Consider the following 17851-nt stretch of genomic DNA (forward strand, 5'->3'; position numbering starts at 1 on the left):
TGTTTTGATCAAGTTACAAAGCATAAGCTGAGATTCCCAGAGGTCTCTCTGCTCAGTGACCCTCTATTGCTCACCAAGAAGGACTCCCAGGTGTTTTCGTGCCAGCTGTGAGATCACTTCAGATCTTGGTCAACCCTGAGAAATACTACATGCGTTGGAAAAACCTTCCATGAAAGGCATTTATGAGCCATCCATACCAGATGTGCAAACCACCTCTACTGGCTTCTCTCAATGCAGAGAAGCAGCAACTCTATTCCTACAGGTGAGTGCAGCTCCTCTGTGGCTCATTTCAGCAGCTTCCAGTTGCAATCTCATCACACATCTCATGATCATATGCACCAGAACAAATGGAGAAGTGGAAGCCTTGTAGCAGCAGATCTGTACAGTGCTGACCTAATATCACCGACAATCTCCCACTATTTCAGCTCATGAACATGACTCTGACACTTGTCCACCAGGGCCAGAGGTTCACACCCAGCACAGACTTGATGATCTGCAAATTTCCAGATGAAGACTGTTGTCCCAGCCTAGGACGTGCACCCGCTACTTCACACTTAGCTACAAATGTTTGGGATCCCACCTTGATGAGATCACATGAAGATCAGGTCATCTACAAAATATAGTGAGGCCATCACTGTCCCATCAGTTGTCCACATTTGACCCGTTCCCTGGGGGAGCAGTGAGCTGCAGACACAGCTGCGCTCAGGAACCATTTGGTGGTTTAACCCTCGAAGCCAACCCCATAAAGCTGAGTGTCAAACACGGAGTCTTGGTATGACCCGACTGGGATAATTGAAAGCAGAGAACTTCTGCCTTTTGGTTGCACCTATGATTTATATTTAGAAAAGTTTTAAACAAACTCTGTGACAAAGGATGACCCAAAAAAGTTTGGCTTATTATTGGGAATGAGAACCAAACTGTCACACTGATAGTAGCAGACTAAATAACCCTTAATTAGAGGCCAAAGCCCACATACTTTTCCACGTGACCTCACAAGTTGCCCATGAAAACATGTTGGGCAGACTCCAAACTGCACTCTCAAATACCCAACAAGGGGTATTGTAACTGTGTCCACAAAGTATTCATTAAAACTATTAGCCTCAATGTTCATCTCTTCACACATTTATCAACAAAGTTTGAAACATTCTCCATCATCTAAAATAGGTTTTCTCTCATTTGATAACTTATTTTATGGCAAATGTCTTTCTGCTGAGTCGAGAGCATGACTTTCCTTTAGAAGGCCGTCTCTTCTCTTTTAGATATGGGTGAACAGCATCAGCATGATCTGGCTCTGCTGCTCTGGACTGTGTGCACTTACAGGTTGATTATCTGCAAACAATTAGCCTGGGTGGTGCTTTCTCCGTAGTTCAAGCAGGATCCATCTGAAAACATCTGCAGTGCCAGCAGTCTGTTCCTGGGATTGAGGCATTAAGCTCACCTTAGCACGGTGTTCAGCACAAGCATCGGATCCTGCTAAGGGTTGAATTGAGTTGGTGCCTTGAGTTGGTGGACTTTTTGCTGATAACTAAGTTTTTGTTGTAATTGTTGCTCATATGATATGTAAATGAGACGTCTAACAGACACGGCCAGCAAACTCAACCAACCACACGTGTAAGCCGTCGGTCACATTGCACGCTACACATCCCACTGTCTTAAAGTTGTACATCAGTCAGGAACAAAATTGTGATCAGGTGAGAAAAAGGACGTTTGTTTACATTTAATCTAGCTTATTCCCACCTGTTTGTCCTTCACCAACGACACAGCAGTTGGAGGAAATGAGACATGATCGTTCAGACTGAGGTCGCTGTAATAAAAACATCAAATATTGATCTAATTTAGGACTACAAATGAAACTGAGCTGGGTCTGATTTTGATAAATTAGGTTTGTGCTTTTCAGACTGTCATAAAAAATCTGATTTGTGTCATTTTGGCCTGCAGTGTGACTGTAGCCTACGTGCCAGGGATGCAGGCACATGTGGAAATGGTTGAGTGCATGAATACAAATAAGTGGTAGTTTATGTGCTTAGGTGTGAAGTGGTAATCATTTCTACCCAACTGGTATGAAACATCAACCGCTGGGTATAAAAGGACAGCTGCTTGGTGCAAAGTTAGGCCAGTATCCTTTTACCAACCCTAACGCCATTGAAATGTCTTCATTCAAAAATGTTGGACATCTATTTTTTGTGCAAAAATGAAGAAGTGGCAGTAACTGGCTACATTTACTTGAGTAACTTTTAAAGGTGTGTATCACTTGTTTAAGCAATACATTTGCAGTTGTCTATAGTAGGAATGAATGCCTTGTAAGATGGGGAAAAAAAGCTCCAGTGCATCATTTTTAGGAACAAAAAGAGGGCCACATCAGGGCTGAGCTTCAGAGGACAAGATTTGGAGTCTTATTTCCTGATATTTGAACCTCTCGCCTCAGACTGAATAACAGCAACGCAACTCTGTCACAGACCTGCAACACTGATGTCTTGGCTCCACAAATAACACAAGCCTGGAGGAGTTCTGCTGTGAAGAGGAGTTGCTAATGCTAACAGTTAGCCTCTACTAGCTGAGACAGTCGTTTCCTGGACGTTAAACCAACAACAGACTTCCCTGTCATAAATCAACACGGGTGAGTCCATGAATGTTTAGTGACAGTGTGACGTAGATCGGTCAAGCTTTTCTAGTCCTAGAGTTTCATTGTCTATTTTTTATCAACAGCTAATGCAGGAGATAGGTGTAGGAGACTATTCTCATGTTCAGCCTGCATGAAAAACTCAGACTGACCCATTATAATCAGAAATCAGTTTTAAAAAATGTTTTTTCAGTTAACCACACCTTTAAAAAATGGTTCTTCTATAAATAGTTTTTACTGCTTTAAATTTTTACTGTAGTAATAATATTATGGAGAATCACAACTTTCTACCAAATATTTTGCTACTCCTACTTGAGGGTTTTTAATTACTACTTTTTACTTTTACTTGAGTAAAACTATATCATAGTATCTTTGGATACTCTAACCTTATGTGAAAAATTGTCATCTGACGCAACTTTTCACAGAAGCACTTTTAACAAAACAATACATTTTCAATAAATGTTTTCTACACTTGACCCCAGGCATGTCCATGTGTGGTCCTGGGTGACTTTTGGGATCATCGAGGTGATTTTGTGTGGCTCCTAATTGCATTTCTAGATTGACGAATTTTGTCGCTCCAGCAGAAGTGACACTTTCTGATAATTTAGTCTTCAGATTTTTCTAGAATGCTGGCTTTGACCTATTTTGAGATGTACTAATAAAAGTATGACCATTACGTTTTTTTTTTATCCCTTAGCATTCCAGCGTCCCGCCCGTGGGACAAAACCCCATTGCGTTCATTAAACCTGGAAATTTAAGGGGTTAAAGTCACATTTTGTAGCCCTCAAGCACTACTAACTTAACAATTTTGGTCTTCAAAAGTTTGGACACCCCTGTCTCAAAACCAAAGGTACATTTTTGCTAATTGAACTGACTATTAGTATTGCAAACTGTTAGATTAGGTCATGAAAACATCTTATTGAAATAATAAATCCACACATACACACCTGCATAGAAACTTTGTACTTCCAGGTGTGATTTCAAGTGTGAAGCACTCTCCTCCATTAACACAAAAGTTCTTCTGGCTATCACTGCAACGCATGATATGACTGGAGGTTCTCGATGTCGTGGAGGTGCTGGTGGTAGCTGCAAAGGGAAACCATAATTATTGAAAACAAAGAAATAAGAAATTTGTGTCAACAAAACAGTTTGTCAGAGTAAACGTTGATTCATTCATAAGTCGTTCTCAAGAGCATGTCCCCACAAGGATTCTGGTCACCTGTTTTCAAAAAACTATGTTTTCATTGTTTATCTATGTCTTGAACATGTAACCAGATATTTTCCACATGTATATTGTAGTCACCCCAAAGCCTTTACTCTTGTGTTAATGGCATTCAGCCTCACCACTACAGAGGAAAAGCTGCAGGGCCAAACACTTATCTGTTTAAACCAGGGGTGTCAAACATGCCGCCCGCGGGCCAGATCCGGCCCGCAAGCGGGTTAAATCCGGCCCGCGAGATGGTTGTGTAAACTTTATTTTCATACTTTACAATGTGGAGTGAAAATAAACTTATCAGTGTGAGCAAGTTTTCTCTGTAATGAGTATAAATAAAACAAAGCTGCGCTCTAGGCTCACACAAGAACTTGAATCACGTCCTGAAGTTGGTCGCCACTCAGGATGTGACTTCTGATATTGATGTGCTGGTGAAAGCTAAAAGATGTTAAGTAAAATGAGTCAAATATACTTTAAGTATAGCATGAAATTGATCTTGCCATGTGATCTGTAAGCTCTTTTAATCACTAAGGAATGTTGTTTTATTTGTTGATTTTTTCTTTTTTTTTTTCAAATTTTCAAGTACACTTCAGGTGTTGTACTTGTACTATTTTGGATACACTGTCCTCAGGCTCCAGTCTTGTTTTATATTGATTGTATTAAAACAAAGAAAACGGTCTGAAGTTTTTTTTTAATTTACCGGTCCGGCTCACTTGGGACTAGATTTCCCTCAATGTGGCCCCTGAGCTAAAATGAGTTTGACACCCCTGGTTTAAACCATCCTTACACCTCACTGTGTGGGTGACTATTCAGACTTTCCTGAGATTTATTGTAAAAAAAAAAAACATGTCAACAACACAGAAATAATCAATCAAACAAACACGTCTCCATGCAGTTGTAATAGTTTTATATTTGAGTATGTATTTGTTGTATTTCACTCTGACTTGTACAGGCGATCTCATAGACACACATGGTCTCATTCCTAAGAGCTTTAAGGGAATATCCAATAATGTAAACACGTGTAACTGATACAGTACATACTCCAGCTGAAAATGCCACACAAAACCGGACAGATCACTAAAAACTGGTATAAGTTTCCAGTTTTGCTGGTTTTATAATGTAGCTCAGATGGATGTGGTTTCAGGGCCAATGGATGCTGATTCTAAGACACACCAGAGAGGGAAAATCCCGATTTACTAGTTCAGTTTGTACAACAGGGAAGGTAATGTTAATAATCACCTAAGTCTCAGGAAACATGTGTGGCCTTTTCATGTCAACTTATTATAATGTCATCACTCTGAGTCATACAGTAACCACTCTGCCACCATCATTAGCTAAAGCACTCACAGGATAATAAATCACACAGGGATGTGACCACAACAGGAACATCATAGCCACTGGCAGACAGACAGTATTACTGGCTTGTTTTGCTCAGGCACCATAGAGAAGGAGGGAGCATCAATTAGCTACCAGCAGACTCTGACCTTGAAATGGAGCACAGGCAGAAAACAGGAAGTCTCTATATCAGAGCCCCGGCTTTCACTTTGTGTCATGCATCATTTATTGATTTTCACTTATTCATCAGACTGGAAATGTTCATCCACACATTTCAGGATATTGTGCCTTACTCACAGTTGTGCAACGTACATTCAGCAATTACAGACAGATTGTTGTTTAAGGCATACATACATGTGTTAAACACACACACACACACACACACACACACACACACACACACACACACACACACACACACACACACACACACATACAAAGCAGTGTAGCAAAGTATATTTAAAAGATCTCTTGGAGGGTACAACACACAGCTAATGAAGTTTGAGTAAGAAGCTGTAGTTTAGGCATCAAGGCAGGATTGAAAAGTACTTTACAAATGTAGCTTCATAGAAATGTTGTTGGGTATTTTAATTTATACTATTGTTGTTATATTACCTTAAAGGAAGTCAGAACACACACAGAGGGATTAGATTCTTAATTTGGTAAATTGTAACAAACCATAACATACGTTACAAAGCTTACTTTGTAACGGGTGAGGGGAGGCACAGAGACACACTGGAGTCAGAAGCCATTTTCCTCTCACAAAGGAGCCGAAGCTCGTGGAGTCAATTTATTGAATACATAAACCACACCCACAATTTATGAACCACCCTTCTTTGCCTTAGGAAGTATACAAGAGAAGTTTCTAGAGTTGAGCTAATGGAAAAACACCTTGGTCTTAGAATGCACAGGACAAAGAAATTCTTCAGATACTAGATCTACAAGTTTCTTGGTCTGGCAGAAACTCCCTGGTTTAGCTGGTTTGGACTTTTCCTAAAAGTGAGGTCACTTCACAATCAAAGATGAACAATATAAAAAATACCTAACAAATGTCTTAATATATTACTATTATTTTTATTATCATCATCATCATCATCATCATTATCATTATTATTATTATTATTATTATTATTATTATTATTATTATTGTGTAGTCTGGTCAATACATTGAGCTGAAGGTTGTATCCTAGAGCCAGAAGCCTTTAATGATACAAGTGAGATGGATCAACACTCTCCTGTGTTTGCAGGCCCAGTGGCTGCTGCTGAGAAGATGTTACGGGGAGTTAGTGGACAAAAGACAACCAAGTGGTCCAATACCCATCCTTTCAACTGGTCGACAAAAGTCAACATTGCCTAAGAGTTGTGGATTCAGTCACAGGAACCTGTGAAAGTTTTCATCAAACAGCATTGCTGAGGCCAGTCAGTCTTTGCTCTGTGTCCAAACTCACAGTTCAAAGACACAACAAAGTTACACCGTGCTTGTTTCTGCCAGCTGTCACTGAAACAATCAAAAGAGTCAAGAAGTCATTTAAACCAATAGCACAGCTGAACTGGTGCTTTTGAAGTTTAACAAAAGTGAAACAAAAAATGTTGTTGCAAAAGGTTAATGTTCTGTATTTATATAGCGCCTTCTAAGGTTCTACAACCCTCATTCACCCGTTCACACACACACATTCACACGCTGGTTGTTATATGCTACGATGTAGTCACACAGCTGCAGTGGGGTGCGCTGACGTCACCGGTCCCTCTGACCACCACCAGCAGCCAAGGTGGGTTAAGTGTCTTGTCCATGGACACAACGACTGGTTGTTGATCCCACCTGTGATAAATGTAAATCTGCCCCTGGATCTGCCCCTGGATTAGCCTGGCAAACCAGACAAAATAAATAAATCATTTGGTCTAGTTCACTAGGCTACCCCTGGATCGCTACCACATATGTTGTACAGGTCCTGCCCTGCCCTTTCTAAATTTTGGGCATCTTACTTCCAATACATCTCAGAAATTCTTAACCCTCCCACTGTCCTAATGGGTAACCCGGCGAGGAAAGGTGACCATTGAGCAGGGATGATGGTTTATCTCTTGAGGTCCATGTGGCAGGGGTGTGGTGGTGCTCACTCCTCACCTCTGCCACATGGACCTCAAGGGATAAACCATCAATCCTGCTCAATGGTCAACTTTCCTCACGGGGTCACACCCGATAGGACAGTGGGAGGGTTAATCATCAAATCGCTCCAAACCCTTTGACTGCTGTTTTTGGCTCCACTTCAGACAATATTTTAGCAAAAACAAAAAGCAAGGCTGGCCTTTTCCTTTTTGGTGGCTTGCTGGGTACTTTGTTAAAATGGAAGGACTCCGCCCCTCCATCTTGCTCACACTGGATCAGGGATGATGAACGTTTTAATTCTGGAGAAAAAAATGTTTCACAAAATTGGGAGCAGTAAATGGATTTAACAACTTTGGGAAGCTCACGACAGCATTTTCTGAGTCGCTGTTTTGTTTTGTTAATGAATTAATCAAGTCATTTCACATTTATTTAATTTTTATCCTTTTGTGTTTTAGTATGTATATAAGAGATATTCCTGTTAAATCAACTCTTTTATTGACCTCTGCTGGCAAGTGTTGCATTATGAGCGGGACGAACAAAAGTGTTACGGTACAACTGTACCTTTCTTGTGACACCACTGAAACATTTGAGAGAAATATAATGTCTTAGGTGTGTTCTTGCTGTGTCTTTCTAAATCCATGCTTTCGTTCTTTTTTAAACACAGAAACAGTTTTGTTTACCTGTTTGTAGCTACAGTTTCGCCGACAGCTGCCGGCTTCTTCAGGCTGACGCTGATGGTGGCGCGTCACTTCCTTCTCCGTTTATCTGTGGGCAGCAGAGGACGTTGTCGCCCTCTACTGCCCACTCTCCCCTCTCCGACGATGCAGTCCCATGCGTGGTCCAGCGTGTAAACTCCGTCGTCCCTGTTCATGGTCCCACATCCACGTCTCCTTATCTCGATTGCTTCCTTGATCCATCTTTTGTATTTTTGTTGTTCAGTGGTTATGATCCGTGTGCTGTCCCAGTCCATTATATGGTTTTCTCTTAAGCAATGTTCTGTTACGGCTGACTTTTTTATTGTACTTTCTGCTTCTTCTTTTGCTGCTCTTGTGTGTTTACGATTTGCCTCTTTCTCGCACTCCTTTCTGTGTTCTATTGTCCGTGTATTGACTTGGCGTCCGGTTTCTCCTATGTATGTTTTATTGCATATTTTGCATGGGATTTTGTAGATGACTCCACATTTTTGTCCAGCTGATATTTTGTCTTTTGGGTGTACTAGTCTGTTTCTAACTGTTGTGTATGGCTTTGTTGGTGTGTTTATGTTGTGTTTTTTCATTGTTGCTCTTATTTTTTCCGTTATGCCTCTGATGTATGGTAGGGTTTAAAGACCTGCGCATACCCGACATGGGCATAAACAAAGGAAAACAACAAACAAAAACAGAAAGCAAAGAACAACCCAAAAAAAGAACCAGAAACCCAGAAAGACAAGAACCAAAACCAGTGATAACCCTACCATACATCAGAGGCATAACGGAAAAAATAAGAGCAACAATGAAAAAACACAACATAAACACACCAACAAAGCCATACACAACAGTTAGAAACAGACTAGTACACCCAAAAGACAAAATATAAGCTGGACAAAAATGTGGAGTCATTTACGAAATCCCATGCAAAATATGCAATAAAACATACATAGGAGAAACCGGACGCCAACTCAATACACGGACAATAGAAAACATAAAGGAGTGCGAGAAAGAGGCAAATCGTAAACACACAAGAGCAGCAAAAGAAGAAGCAGAAAGTACAATAAAAAAGTCAGCCGTAACAGAACATTGCTTAAGAGAAAACCATATAATGGACTGGGACAGCACACGGATCATAACCACCGAACAACAAAAATACAAAAGATGGATCAAGGAAGCAATCGAGATAAGGAGACGTGGATGTGGGACCATGAACAGGGACGACGGAGTTTACACGCTGGACCACGCATGAGACTGCATCGTCGGAGAGGGGAGAGTGGGCAGTAGAGGGCGACAACGTCCTCTGCTGCCCGCAGATGAACGGAGAAGGAAGTCACGCGCCACCATCAGCGTCAGCCTGAAGAAGCCGGCAGCCGTCGGCGAAACTGTAGCTACAAACAGGTAAACAAAACTGTTTCTGTGTTTAAAAAAGAACGAAAGCATGGAGAAAGATAATGTGGTCGTTCACTCATTCACTCATCGTAACAACTTAATCTTCACTAAGGTCACAAGGACCTGTTGTATAACTCTTGATGTCTAACATCCTCCATGAGTCTTGTCTGAAAACTCATGTGCAGCTAAATGCAAATGACATGGGTGATTCTGCAGGTTGAGTGCTTTGCAGTCTTGTTTCTGGTTTTATTGTATTTCTGGTACTTCCTGTTTTATTTTGTGCATTCACTTCCTGTCTCATTACAGGCAGCTTCACGACATGAGGCTCCTCACTAATCTGCCTCATGTCTTGCACCTGGGTCCTGGCTTCTCCATTTAAGCGTCTTTGCAACAGTTTCCTTGGCCAGTTTGTACTATCAAAGCACAAAGAGGACTCAAATGCAGAGCTCACACAGTTTTAATAAGCAGAAGGGATTCCTGGAGTACAATACAACTGAAAAGTCCAAATCTAACTGAATACACTTTTACCAAGTGTTTCTGAGAGCAGGTTCACGTCACATAACGAGAGAAGAACAGAGCCAGGGAGGATTCAGCCGTGGTTCAGGAGATCCGGGAGCTGCAGAGGCTAGTATGAGACTTCCACACAAAGGTGTAATCCAGAACGGGTTCTAGGAATCCTGTGATGACAGACAGGGGTTTCAGGGAACAGACTAGAATAAGTTCAGATAACAGGAACAGGTTCAGGTGGCTGGACGTTACCACTAAGGCAAACAATCTGGCTTGACGAGGATTCAACCTCTTGGCCCGTCTCAGGTACTCTAAATTTTTGTGGTCGGTCCACACGATGAATGGCAGCTTGGACCCCTCGAGCCAGTGGCGCCACTCCTCCAAGGCCACTTTAATGACCAATAGCTCACAATCCCCAATGTCGTAGTTTCTCTCAGCGGCAGACAGCTTGCGTGACAGGAATGCACAGGGGTGAACGCGGTGATCCACCTCAGAGCGCAGAGAGAAACTACGACATTGGGGATCGTGAGCTATTGGTCATTAAAGTGGCCTTGGAGGAGTGGCGCCACTGGCTCGAGGGGTCCAAGCTGCCATTCATCGTGTGGACCGACCACAAAAATTTAGAGTACCTGAGACGGACCAAGAGGTTGAATCCTCGTCAAGCCAGATTGTTTGCCTTAGTGGTAACGTCCAGCCACCTGAACCTGTTCCTGTTATCTGAACTTATTCTAGTCTGTTCCCTGAAACCCCTGTCTGTCATCACAGGATTCCTAGAACCCGTTCTGGATTACACCTTTGTGTGGAAGTCTCATACCAGCGTCTGCAGCTCCCGGATCTCCTGAACCACGGCTGAATCCTCCCTGGCTCTGTTCTTCTCCCGTTGTGTGATGTGAACCTGCTCTCAGAAACACTTGGTAAAAGTGTATTCAGTTAGATTTGGACTTTTCAGTTGTATTGTACTCCAGGAATCCCTTCTGCTTATTAAAACTGTGTGAGCTCAGCATTTGAGTCCTCTTTGTGCTTTGATAGTACAAACTGGCCAAGGAAACTGTTGCAAAGACGCTTAAATGGAGAAGCCAGGACCCAGGTGCAAGACATGAGGCAGATTAGTGAGGAGCCTCGTGTCGTGAAGCTGCCTGTAATGAGACAGGAAGTGAATGCACAAAATAAAACAGGAAGTACCAGAAATACAATAAAACCGGAAACAAGACTGCAAAGCACTCAACCTGCAGAATCACCCATGACAGCAAATGAGCTGTGAGGCACCCTCACTCACATGCGCAGAACAAGAACGTAACGATGGACACCCCCCATTCAGCCCAGGAACTATTTACTCTCCTTTCATCAGGCAAAAGAATGAAAACTCTCAATTTCGAGGCAACGAGGCTATCACACAGCTTATTTCCTCATGACATCTGACACTTAGGATGACCTCTGACCTTTGTTCACTACAGTCTGGTTTTTGAAGCTCATTAACAGTTTTAGGTTATGTTTTTATTTTAGGCTATAGCATGAGTTAACACATTTTGTTCTCTTATTTCTCTAACATGCTGTCAAATGATAACAATTCATGAACGTAAATCAGAACTTGGACGTCATTTCATTTGAAAACATAACAGATTCTCTGTTAACTACAGTGCACATTAGAAAAGGTACCATGGGAAGCTGGCTGCATTTCAGATATAATTACTCACTTTTCATGGTGTCAGCCAAATGTACACACTGACTATGATTAAAACTAAATAATAAGTACATACAGACACATGCAGACCCAGCTGCGGCATTCAGACGGTCTCTTGCTAATAAATCATTCCTGGAAGAAGCAACAATTATTGACAGATAATTTCCTAGCAGCAGACATGCATCCATAACCCCAACCTACAGCAAAAAGAGATTGTCTCCTGTCTTTGCTGTTTAACCAGCGACTTTACCTTTTCTTTAATGACAGTGTATTCAAAGTGTAGTTGTCCATATCTCATTCAAAGCATCTAGTTTAATTTTTAGGATTAATGAATGGACACCATTGCTTCTACGGAGTAACTAATTATTGGTTACGGAGAAATATATCACATCTGTGTAAAAGATGGAGTCCCAGTTATCTGTAAATTGAGTACAGACAATGCCAATAAAAGTACTCACTCCTTGGCGCATTTTATTCGCTTCAATGAATCCTGATCAACAATTTTAGTTACGTCAAAACCAAATCTGGTTTCCATTAAATTATGAGAATGAAGTTGAATTAAGTAATTAAGTGATTGTATGAATATTAAATCACACACACACACACACACACACACACACACACACACACACACACACACACACACATATTTATAAAGATAAAAGAGCCATAAATATATTTTCATGTGCTGAGCTCAAGCATCTGAAATTTTTCTACATGCACAATGTATGACTCTCAAATATCGTTCTGAAACCTGTCTACATGTGTGTTAGTGAGCACTTTCCCTTTACCAATGTGACAGGGTGAGCATCCTGTCACTGTATCCTGATTGATCATGCACCCTGGTTACTTGGCCAGGGGGATGTCCCTTAGGCTGACTGGTTAGTATTGTGACTCACACGGAAGTCTTGGCATCAAATCCCGCCCGAGCCCTTGTTTCTCCCCCTTGCCACACCAAAATAACCCATCCCACCTCACAGGTGTGGCATATCAAGGGGCCGAATTGACAGCATGAATAATCCCACTGTGCAAAGACCTAGTTTGGACGTCCTACAGACATGGTCTGGACCGACAGACTCAATAAAGACATGATCTGCACGTCCATGCGACGTTGACTGTTTGCAGGGATGTACAGGTGTGCCTCAGACTGCCCATATAAAAGGCCACACTGAAATGTGCAGTTTGATCAAATCACAATGTAATCCTTGAAATGCAAGTTTGATTACTCAATGTCATTGCTGTAATTTATGAAATAAAAAATTAAAAAACACGAGTTATTTTCAAAAATAACATTTTTCTTTTCCTGCCTGGGGCATTTATTGCAAATCAGTCTTGGTTATGTTATGAAATATCTTAAAGAATAAAATTTTTGCTGCAATAGTTTTTAGTAGCAACAGATTTAAAATTCGCTACCATTTTGTGCCACTAAGAACAAAAATGTGCACTTCTAAAAACAGCAAAAATAAAAATTATGCAATATTTTTTCTGTTGTTTTTGCATAAACCTTGTGATCAGCCTCAGATCTGAACAAAGCAATCAAATATTGAATAATTATCTAAACTGTAACCTTTTATATGCCAGCTTGATTATGTGATGCAAATTTTTAATGACAAAAACGCAGACAAAAGGCAAGATGTTTTACATTAAAATCTGTTGGGCGACTGAAATATATTTTTTAAATCAGCCTTGGAATTATCAAGAATGTGACAATCTATTTTATTTTTTGCTTCATCCATTTTTGTTTATCAGCAAATTTAAAATTCATCATCCTCTTGTGCCTTTTCAGGACAAAAACGTTCCATTGACTTCCATTCAAACCAGCTTTTGATCTCGTAGAATCTGAAATTTTTTTTCAAGCATTCTGTGATATTAGGGTTTCATTTTTGAGTCAAAAGTGTCATGTTTACTGTTCACCTCCAAAATCAGTAATTTCTCCATTAGTGGCCCAGGCAAAAAAACTCTAGGATTCCCTATTCAGAATGGCACCATTCTAACTTTTAAAACCACCTGATGGATAAAAAGAGCTGAGAGTAGAAACAAAATGCTAACTGCAAGCTGCTCGTTAAATGGGTATAACATTTTGTGGGTGAGCATCAGGGCAGATTTGGACAATAATTCAGGCTGGGAACAGGGAGCCTGAGTCACTCCCCCTGAAGAACGAAGCTATTAACGCAAGACAATGGGACTACAAAAGCTATTTTCTAATCCTGTGTTTTATGAGCCATGAACACATTCTGATACCAAGAAAGCGCTTATTTTCGAACAGGGGCAAAGGTTATTTTTGTGTGAAAATTTGTCCAGGACTACAAATGCATATCACCAAACTGACGTCGTTAAACCAGACACGGAGAAAAGCAGAGGAAAAATGGCTGTAAGTTTAGCAAGCATCGAATCCTTCTTTCAGAAGGAAGCAGCCATCATAAATCTGGCCATGTGGTAAGTAGCAGCTATGCTAGGGGAGAGGAGATCCTGTGGTGATGCCATAATTGCAATGTGCCAATGTCTGATTTGTTGTCATATTAATTACTAATTTTTACAAGCTAATACATCTTTAAGTACGGGCCTGGATGAAACGCACATCATCACTTTTCCTTTCAGTAGAAGTACAACATGTGCGATCCAGGGCGAAAGGCAAAGCAGGTATAGCTCTTTTATCTCCGTTGACTTGCATAAATTTTTTTGTTCTTTCAGGGAACCATGAACCGACCGGAAAGGGAGGAGACTTAGGCTCCGTATCGGCTGCCATCTCAGCCACCGTTTCTTTATACGAGTGGTGTGTGTAGGTGTGTGTGTGTGTTAGCTGATCACCCCTCTGACAAAGAATAATCAAGGTTGTAGTGGGGGGGGGCTCAACAATCTCTGGGTGGGACATGTTGGCGTGAACCTGTGATCTCCAGGTCTGCAGCTGTGTACAACTGTTGAATTCACATGGACAAAGACAAGGTTTCATCGAATCCAAGCATCTTGTTTCCAAGTTTAAGGAGAGGTCACAAAAATAGCTTATATTTCACAACAAATGACATCTCAATAGTGCAGACGGTGATGTTCTATCATTGTGCCTATTGTTGCTCTGGAACGGTGATACAGGCCCTTAAATAGGATCTTCGTCTGCATTATTTCTGTCCTGGCTTTAGTGACATGTGCCTGTTTTCAGATGGGAGTGGTGATCAGGTGTGACCAACATGTTTATCGGGTGCTGAACCACATACATGTATACCACAATGGCTCAGCATGACTGGAGGTGCATACCGGAGGTGTGGAGTACTTCTGTGTATCTAGTCCCACTCGTTAATATGTGTTTGTGGCGGGCACCTTTCTATCAGTACGTTACTAATGTTTAATCTGTGACTAGCTAAGAAAAGTCATAACAAACTGAGGCTGATCATCAAAGTTTAGAACAGCTGTTAGACAACATCTGTAAACCACTTACATGACCTAAAAGGGCTTTGTTCTGTGTAATCACAAAATATCATCTAGACTCACAGACAGGCGATTGAGAATAGACGCTCTCTCTCTCTCTCTCTCTCTCTCTCTCACACACACACACACACACACACACACACACACACACACACACACACACACACACACACACACACACACACACACACACACACACACACACACACACACACACACACACACACACACACACAAGTAAATAGCCTAATGAAACATTATTTTTTTCTACAGGACCTACAAATAATCTTGTACTGTCATCCAAAAATGCAAATGGAACCTTTTTCACATGTATACGTATTTCCTGCACATCTACTTGTGGTAGCAAAGAGACTGAGCCATGGGCCCTCATGTAAACTCTGCGAGTCTCAACCTGTTTGTTCATGGAAGTTTCCTCTAACAGCTGAGAGAACAACAACAGGAAGAATCCGTCAAAGCTCTCCACAGCACACTAAGTTTACTTTAAATTCTGATCTGAGTGAATATCTGTGATTTAAAGAGAAAACAAAATGATTTTAAACATTTTCACTCAGGAGTACATTTGTGTTTAGATTGCTGAAAGTGACTTTTGAAGATTAGCCCGAGTCACCAGCCCATCCTTGCTTTCCAGTCGGAACCTTAATGTCAACGACCAATTAAAAAATAATAAAATCAAATGAAAGGTTAGATACTTACAAAGGGTTTGGATTATGTTGTTTATCTCCTGTGTTGTCTGAGGGTGGGGACTTTGCTTTGGACCTGTAGATCGTTCAGTGTTGTATTTGAGCGTAACAGAAGGATATGTCACTTGTGGAGACTGAGGCACAAATTTCCCAGTTGTAGATTTTTCATTCACAAAACCCTCCGGATGTCCTGATGTAATGGCGATGGTTGTGGTAAGTGAAACCGAAGAGGGAGCTGAATGAGGAATTGACACAGTAATTCCAAGCGTGGGGTTAATTGATATGACAAACTGGTCCTGTCCGATGGGTTTGGGATCTAAGTGAGTGGGTGGTTCATACTCAAAAATCTTATCCACAAACACCCATTTGAGTCCAGCTGTGCAAAGGGCTAAGCTAAGCAGACAGGCTAGGATGGGCAGAATGCAGATTTTTTCAGATCGCAGGCACTGGTTTATCTGTCCCATCTCGATGCACACACAGCAGGTTGCTGGCAAGGCCCCGTTTTCCAAATCGCCTTCATGCTCCTCATCACCATCACCACCACCTTCCTCTGGAAGCCCCTTTACATCCTCATCCCCACTCTCGCCAGCTGCCTCCGTCTCCTCTGGTTTCTCCTCTGGTTTCTCCTCTGGTTTCTCCTCTGGTTTCTCCTCTGGGACTAGTCCTGCATCAGGAGGGCCAGTGGGGGAGACTGTTCCAGGAGAAGGAGCTGGCCCTGCAGAGGAGTCCTCCACTCCCTCAGTCATCCTTTTGGACTGCTTGAATAATTATTTTTGAACGTTTCACCTATTAAAACAGAGGATTACACAGTTGCTGCCCGCCACCCGGAGTATGTTTTCCAACATGAGGCTGCAGAGTCAGAGTGTCGAATTCAAGGGATGGGAAAAAAAAAAATCAAATGTCCTTCAGAGAGTAAAAGCTTGACAGCAGTTCAGACATACAGAGATGGCCCGTGTCCACAAGCAAAGGGTACTTTGCACATTCTTACAAATAACTGCAATAATGTGATTTTATGATAGTCGGATTATCTGCAAGTAAAAAAAATATGTCTTGTAAGAAAATAGCATTACTTTGATCATTTCTGTGATACAGTTCTGAGCATTAGTGGAAAAGTAGCACAGACTCACCTGAACACTTTAGCAGCAGAAGGAGAAGGGGCGGTGTCGACTAGATGGGCCAGCTGCAGCAACTGTATCGTCAAGGACAGGATGGCAGAGCACTGCAGTGGCAAGAGGAACATGCTGTCGTGTCCAAAGTGCTCCACGCAGTTTAAAGGCTGAATCATCAGAGAGCGGCAGGTGCCCTTCCTGTCAGTGCAGCTACAGAAACGGATGAGTAAGGAAAAAAGGGAAAGAAAAAGATCCGAAGAGTGAGAGGGAGGGGGGCTGCAGTAGCACAGAGGCTGAGAGAAGAATGGATACTCCCCTTTTTTCCTCCGTCACTCCTCCTCTTACAGTCTTTTCTCTCCAAGTGGTGCTCAGAGCAGCCTGTAGCCTCCTCCCTCTCTGCCTCACTTCCTCTGTCTTTGCAGGCTGCTCCCAATCCCAGTACAAAGCATGCAGCTTAGCAAGTTCCTACTTGATCCAATTAAAGCACATGTCAGCAAATCAGAGACAGGCAAACTGCTGTAGCCACCCCTTCCAGCACTACTCCTCATTGATTATACTGGAAGGGTGTGTTTTCTATCAAGGGAAGCAGCGAGGAAGCAGACAGACACATGATCTGGTGTGTGTGTGTGTGTGTGTGTGTGTGTGTGTGTGTGTGTGTGTGTGTGTGTGTGTGTGTGTGTGTGTGTGTGTGCGTACATGTACTTAAGGACTTCTCCATTTTAGCTGTTATTTTATAAGACACATTTAACATGCCTGCATGCAAAAATGTGCTGAGGAATTTGAAAAAAGTTGCAATATTCATTATTAAATAGTTATGCTGTGTCATGAAAGACAAAAATGTTTTAAACAAGTTTTAAATGTGATCTAAGCTTTTCATGATAATAACTATTATTATTAATATTATTTAATTTGTTTATTTTTGTCATAACTGTTGCACCTTGTGTCCAGCTTCTCTCAAGTAATAATTAATTGAAGCAGAAGAAATTGCTAGCAAAACTGACTTTTTCTCTAGACTCTGGCTCCTGAGACACGAAGTCTCCAAACCATCAGTACCATTAGCTTCCCAGCCCCCAACCAGACCAG

The 17851-nt window shown here is 41.6% G+C and overlaps 1 protein-coding gene across 5 annotated transcripts in view; it reads right to left on the reverse strand.

Moving 5' to 3' along the window:
* Positions 1–17183, reverse strand: part of nrg1 (neuregulin 1) — a 47100-nt gene extending 29917 nt beyond the window's left edge. For 4 of the 5 annotated variants that reach the window (XM_015974446.3, XM_015974437.3, XM_015974430.3 and 1 more), the window contains exons 1-3: positions 16787–17182; positions 15673–16687; positions 3568–3706 (exon numbers count right to left, since the gene is read on the reverse strand). In XM_015974446.3, coding sequence (XP_015829932.3) covers positions 3568–3706; positions 15673–16405 — 872 coding nt within the window. In that variant the 5' untranslated portion in view covers positions 16406–16687; positions 16787–17182. Of the gene's footprint in view, positions 1–3567; positions 3707–15672; positions 16688–16786 lie in introns of all 5 variants that reach the window. The other variant, XM_070552159.1, reaches the window with a different exon arrangement.
* Between the last annotated feature and the right edge of the window lie 668 nt (positions 17184–17851).

The sequence above is a fragment of the Nothobranchius furzeri genome, chromosome 6, assembly GCF_043380555.1.
Source record: "Nothobranchius furzeri strain GRZ-AD chromosome 6, NfurGRZ-RIMD1, whole genome shotgun sequence".
Taxonomy (NCBI): Eukaryota; Metazoa; Chordata; class Actinopteri; order Cyprinodontiformes; family Nothobranchiidae; genus Nothobranchius; species Nothobranchius furzeri.